The sequence below is a fragment of the Medicago sativa genome, chromosome 4 (genome assembly GCF_051527215.1).
Source record: "Medicago sativa cultivar Bolivia chromosome 4, Bolivia_mono, whole genome shotgun sequence".
Classification (NCBI taxonomy): Eukaryota; Viridiplantae; Streptophyta; class Magnoliopsida; order Fabales; family Fabaceae; genus Medicago; species Medicago sativa.
Genome location: NC_140752.1, coordinates 81989373 through 81996279, shown reverse-complemented (window position 1 = coordinate 81996279; position 6907 = coordinate 81989373). Strand labels below are relative to the sequence as shown.

Genomic DNA, 6907 nt, shown 5'->3' with positions numbered 1-6907 from the left:
CTACAATCTCATTCGCAACCAGAATGCCATCAAGAATTTGCCTACCTTTTATGAAAGCAGACTGAGCATCAGAAATAACAAACCCAATAATCAACCGCATTCTATTGGCAAGGACCTTCACTAATATCTTATACATACTTCCCACCAAAGAAATAGGCCGAAAATCTTAATGGTCTTTAATTTTATTGTTTTTATATCTTTTTACATTGTTTTTATGAAGTTTTTTATTAATAATTTTATTTTTGAAAAATCAATGGGAAGTTCGTCAGCCCGTCATAATACGAGACGAATTGAGATTTTCAACTCTTTACCTTTAGGTGATCCGCCTCACCTCAATTTAGACAGGTTTGTGACTAGGTAAACTGGTCCGTTTTGTCATCCCTAGTGACAAGTAAACTTCCTCAATTTTTGTAAAAATAGATATAAAAGGGTGTGTGCCATTTTTTTTTTGGTGGTGCCCAGGGTTCGAACCCCGGACCTTGCATATATTATGCATTGTCGAGCTAAGCTCACCGGGACAAGGGTGTGTGCCATTTAAACGGATATGGAATGACCAGGAGGCGAGTGTAATACTGTAATTAATCTAACAAACAAGAGCCGTTGGTATTTGTTTAAAAAAGTAAAAGGAGATGTGTCCGTTAATCAAACATATCTTATGAGACTGAGAGTTGGAAAAGATAAGTACTACCCAAGAAGATTTTGTTATAGTTATTTTTATTTTTTTTAAAATGGATTTTGTTATAGTTATTGACATCCAACCTTCAAAGAAAATAATATTAATTAGCATCCTTAATATTCTTTAAGGAAAGTAGATAGTAAATTGGACTGTTTCCCTCAACAAAAAAAAAAGTAAATTGGACTGTTGGATGTGTTTGGTAATTAAAGAACGTCTAAATATGGATTCAATTATTGAATTAATGATCAACTAATTGAATCAGTTTGTATTTAGGTCAATGATTAGGTCACCTCAATTGCAGGCATCAGGAAATATGTCCCTATGAATTAGAATATTAAAGGAGTTAGGTATATGTAAGAAGTTTTGGGCTCGATATGTTGACGGTGACACGTTTTCCTCCTTTAATTTAACAAATCAATCACTAACATTGTAATTTGTATGTATATGGCCATATCTGAGGAGTGTGCATCATCCACCATACTTTTACTTTACTACAGTATTCAAGTAGCTGTAGCAAGAATGAATGAGTTTTTCTATTTAAGTAAATAAGTGAGTATGTGTCTGGCCTGTGGATATATATATATATATATATATATATATATATATATATATATAGACACCCACAAAAAGCAATACTTCAAAATTGTTTTATACAACAAATTTATCACTCCTAATTTACTCCACCATCATACCGCTAACTGAACTTTTCATGGGAAAATGAGTCGAACGCGTCTGAGCTCGACTCGACTTGATAATATTTTGTTCAGATCAAAATCTGACTCGAGTTCAATACAAACTTTTGTTTTAGCTCGAGTTCAGCTCGTTTAAAGTTCACAAATCAATGTCTCCGTGAGTTTAGCTCAGTAGATCTGGGGTTCGAACCTCAGACACCACAATAAAAATTCACGAACCATAAACTTGTTTGCTCAAAAAATAACTTAATTCAAAAATCTTTTGTTAAGAAAAAAATAATTTAAACCATAAACCTTTTAATTTAAAAAAAAAAAGATCATAGATTTGTACTAAAATTAAACTAGACGAGTAGATATACACTAAAACATTGGTACATTTTCATATCAAGTACCAGATCAACAATAAAAACTAGGGACCATCGTCTTTCAAAAAACAAAAAAAAACTAGGGACCATCTTTGCATTGAGACCAAGAGGGAGGAATGGTAGATGCACTTCTTTTATATGCCTCGTCCACATTCCGTGGTACACCATTTTATTTTTTGAGGAATAATTTTACACTATTTTATTATTAGCTTTTAATGTGGTGTATATATATACACACACTATCGAGTTAACTCATGAATCAAACAACTTGAACTAGATACAACTTAAGTTCAGGTCATTTAATTAACATACTTAATTTTCAGCATAAGTTCAACTAATTTGGTTCATGAATCAAGTTTAACGAGTTAATTACCAAATCGAGTTCCGAACTATGTTCGAGTTAGCTCGGTTCATTGTCAGGCCTAATAGGGATTGAATCAAGTGGTCCAACTGTTGTGTCCAGTTGTTCCCTATAGACAACGTTCAATGATGCAATTGATTTTCACCTTTAAATTGCGGTCACTTACTCCCTCCGGTTTTTACAAGTAACAATTGATTTTTTAAATTCATTGAATAAACAGTGTATTTGGTTTATAAATATAAACAAAATACATTAGTTACAAAATAAACTTGAAAAGTCAGTCCTCGTAAGTTTAGCTCAGTTAGTATGAACAATGCATAAAATATACAAGCTCTCTGGTTCGAACCCCGGCAAAAAAAAAACTTGAAAAGTCAATTGTACGGTCTTGCACTCTGCAGAAGTTTATTTTTCACCGATTAAATTAATAAATTTCTTTACCCTTTATTAATTTGATATAATAGTGAGCTTTATTTATTCAATGGTGAAAACACGACTTTATGAATATTGCAAAATTTGTTTCTCTCTTAATTTTGTCTCTGTTCTTGTCACTTCCTTGTTTCTCCCATCTTCTCTCCTCTCTCACTTTTGTTTTTAGTTGAAGAGGGATGTATTAATTCCCATTTTGTCAACAAAAACAGCCTTAGAAACCCATGCAATATCGTAATCAATCGTCAAATTAGTTCAGTGTCATTGTAGTGTAACACAACTGCATATGTTTTGTGACATCCATTTTTTTCTAATGAAAATTTCTTATATAACCTTTCAACGGATGAACTTTGAATATAAAATTCACAACTACTGCAAGTAAATGGTCTGCCATCTATGCAATATATTAATTGATTGATAAAGAAATATCAATGCGACAAATATTTATTTTTTAAAAATCAAGACAAGATTTGGCATTTTTCTTTTTGTTGTTGAGGAAAGACAAGATTTAGCATTTTCAACAACTTATTATCTACCATTACATTTGTCAGAATTCAGAAAGTAATAATTTGAATATTTATTTACTCCTTTGGTCTATTGATCATTGACATGTGAAATTTATTGCTTTAAGGACCACTTATTTTCTCCTTGCTCTTAGTGATGACCAAGAATAGAACTCTATACAACACAATCATGCCAAACATGATAGCAAGATCAACCCACTTAGAGTGACCAATTTCAACATGCCATTTATCAGTCAATATTTCCCTACCACTCACCATGTTGGTCCCCACAGCAACTTTTAACCCGTCAAATTCATTCTTGAATGATCCTTGAAATGCATACTTAAGGAAAGATATTTGGTATAAAGGGTATTTCCATAGTAGTTTAGGAAGTTCATTTGGTAGTCTATAGAATCCAGCTGTTAAAATCATGAGTCCTTCAATTCCACCAGTAATGAACATTCCTATTACATAATTTGGAGAGATGCTTCCAACTACCAACATAAGGCTTTCAACCCACATTACAATGGCTATTAGCAATGAAATGAAGTATAGAAAATGTTCTAGTCCTTTGTGCATTTTACAAAGTTGGTATGCTATTCCTCCAGGTATCACAGAGATCATTATTATGTAAGGTAGAGAAGAGAATATATTTCCAATCAGAAAAGCAGTAACACCATAGTGTCCATTCAATCTCTCTCGTTCAAATACCTAACAGATGAAAAAAAAATTACATTTTTATTTATATTATTGCTAAACTATAAGGAGTTAAGGACCGATGTTATAAAACCCGATTGAACCACGATTGAACCAGATGACTAATAACAATAATTAAAACATATTTTGTTTGAAACAAATGAACCGGTTGAACCAGCCATGGCTTAACCTGGTTCAATCTAGCTTCGAAAGACTGAGACCAACCGTGGTTGAACCAGCCGAAAGACTAGCTGGTTTCTGATACAACCGATTGAAGCAGGCAGTCTGATTCGGTTCTTAAAACACTGGTCCACACTCTTCCTTTAGGCTGAGACCAACCGTGGTCCACAGTCTTCCTTTCAAAAACCTGCATCGTTAGCCGGCCTAGCATAATCTTTAGCAAAGGCAACGTTTATTTTTGTAAGGCCCTTAATCACTAAGTTGCTCTATAGAGCTCACATTAAAGTTTACTTTAGGCCTAAAAATATGTTAGATGGCACATGTGATCAAGTGCAATGTAGCAAAAGTATGAAACTAAGCTTAAATTCATATAAAATAAAAGCACATATATAATGTCAAAAAATTTACCTTCATTTCCTCCAAAAGAGGAGAGAATCCACCAACAAGGGTCATGAAAGTCAGAACTGAAACAAGAAATGTGAGCAGAGAACCTCTTCCCTGAAGCATGCATGAAGAAGATACTGTAATTATGTACCATTACCTACCAAATTTGTATAATAAAACTAATCTTTATGTTTATCTATCTTACCTGAATAGATGCTGAGCCACTACTTGTACCAATGCCATAAAAGATAGAACCAATGCTTATAGCAATCATAACAAAGACGACTAAACGTAGCCAATAATTGCCTATGTCCCGAAACAATTGCAAAGAAGATCTTCTTATTAGAACAAGACATTGAGTGGTAAATGCACCATGAATCCTCTTCTTTCCTATTGCACCAGAGTCCTAAAATCATGCAAATCTTGGTGTGAGGGAAAAATTCTTAGATTCATATATAATTCTCTTGTTTTTGGCAAAAAAAAAATTTGTGATATATTAATTCTTAGTGTGAGGGAAGAGAGATGTAACATGAAACTTACACTTATACTTATAATTTTCACTTCTTTTTTAACTTGGTTTCTAATTTGAGATGATCTATAAGACTTTACAAGGATACCAATTGCTTCTTCTGTGGTTACTCCCTTACCTAATCCTTCTTCAACATCCTGTAGACATTAAAATGAATCATATTAAGTTTAAAGTTTTCCACTTCCTAATGAAAACTAGCCTAACTCAGTTTTCTTACCATTTCGAAATCTTTGTTTATGATCCTTAAATAGTGATCAGAAGGATTGTGTAGAGTTGGACAAGGAAAACCATTTGCAGCAAAAAACTGCACCGAATCAAGTGTCACGCTATGTATAATATAATTTAATTTGAGCTTAAAATATATATGATACAATAACGTTAAAGTGTAACACATAGAGTTGGTACAAAATTAATATGATAAACAGAACTATTAAATTAGAAAGAATCAAAATTTTAAAATTAACATGTACTTTTTATAAGGGATTTAGTTCCTAACCTGATTTGCATCATAGGCTGGACCAAAATAAACAGTTTCACCAGAAGACAGAAGACAAAGGTCATGAAAAAGTTCAAAAAGTTCACTGCTAGGTTGATGGATGGATACAACAATAGTCCTTTGAATTCCGTCGCTTAAATTCAAACGTGCAATCCTACTCATAACATAGTAGGAAGCTGCACTGTCAAGTCCGCTAGTCGGTTCATCAAGGAAGAGAAGTCTTGGGCGTGTTAGAATCTCGATGCAAATGCTAAGTCTCCTCCTTTGTCCTCCACTTAGACCTTTAGAACCCCATCCTCCAACCCTTGTGTTAACAGCTTCTATTAGTCCCATTTCTCGGAGTATAAGATCTGCTTGTTCCTTCTTCTCTGTTATGGACATGGAATCTGGAAATTGAAGTTGAGCTGAGTAGTATAAAGTTTCTCTGGCCGTTAATCTTGATAGCATAGCCTCGTCTTGTGTTACATAGCCCTGATTTCAAATGGAGATGTTAATGAATCTCCTTTCATAAAACAATTATTCCTGTCTATAACAGTTTTTTTTTTCTCTTACTGATATTCCATAAGCCAGTGCTTGCTTGTGGCCATTGATTAGAATATTTCCTGTGTGCTTCATGTTTGAGCTTAATCTTCCTACAACATATTATATCAAGTGAAAGTCATTTATTTATATAACTAGACATATATGATTTACATATTAAATAAAAGAACTTTACCTCTCCAATGTGCAAAGTTTAATTTCATATGATCATAGATATGTGAGATTGCTTTTTCAACAAGTAATTCCCAAAAAGGAATTTATAAAGTTATCGAAAACTTCATAAGCTTGTTTAAAATATTTTATTTCATCTTAACCTTTGGATTCCTAGGAAAATGTTTGAAGTAAGTCTAAACTGCTTTTACTTCTCAAAAGCAAAAGCTTAGCTGTGTTAACAATACATCAAGATATCATAATCAAGGTTTTTAAGAAAGGTCTATAGTTGGGTTGTGGTTTTTCAAGTCTCCGCAACCGCTATTTAGACCATAATATGCTGTGATTCTACGTAATATCAAGAATCGCGACATTAACACAACGACTACCACAATTTATAACGGTAATAAGCACATGCAAATGACATTAGCACAATTTTAATAGATTTGATTTGAGTTAGTTACTAATACTATAATAATAACCTGCTAAAGCGTCAAGAAGTGTGGATTTTCCAGAGCCAGAAGGGCCCATAATAGCCAAAAGCCTTCCAGGTTGGGCAATACCAGTAAGACCCTGAAGAATAGGTTTCCTTTTGCGTCCATTTGGAACAGTGACCCTAAGTTTCTCCCAAGTCACTGTTATGCTTCCATCCTTATTCCCTCCTTCAACATTTCCACTAATCATTTCTATTGACTTTAGGACATGGTCACCTTCAAATTTGGTCAAATTAACTTGTGAGTTAGTTTGCAAAACCATTGGTTGAATACGTGGATTAAAGGTAGCCATTCATGATCTTTGGAACTGAAATAGAATGTATGATATGAATTATAAAGATATAAAGGAGTACTGTTTTGGTGAAGATGTCCAAGTTACATTATTACATGTATAAATTAAATTCTGTTTCGTGCT

The 6907-nt window shown here is 33.3% G+C and overlaps 1 protein-coding gene across 1 annotated transcript; it reads right to left on the bottom strand.

Moving 5' to 3' along the window:
• Positions 1–3027: 3027 nt before the first annotated feature.
• LOC146932660 (ABC transporter G family member 1-like) lies at positions 3028–6907 on the bottom strand. The gene is made up of 8 exons (XM_085704383.1): positions 6481–6907; positions 5861–5940; positions 5309–5779; positions 5030–5116; positions 4824–4949; positions 4489–4689; positions 4308–4397; positions 3028–3734 (listed from the first exon to the last, which is right to left on the bottom strand). Exons 1-8 carry the CDS (start codon positions 6782–6784, stop codon positions 3147–3149), a joined length of 1947 nt encoding a protein of 648 aa, XP_085560509.1. The 5' UTR covers positions 6785–6907; the 3' UTR covers positions 3028–3146.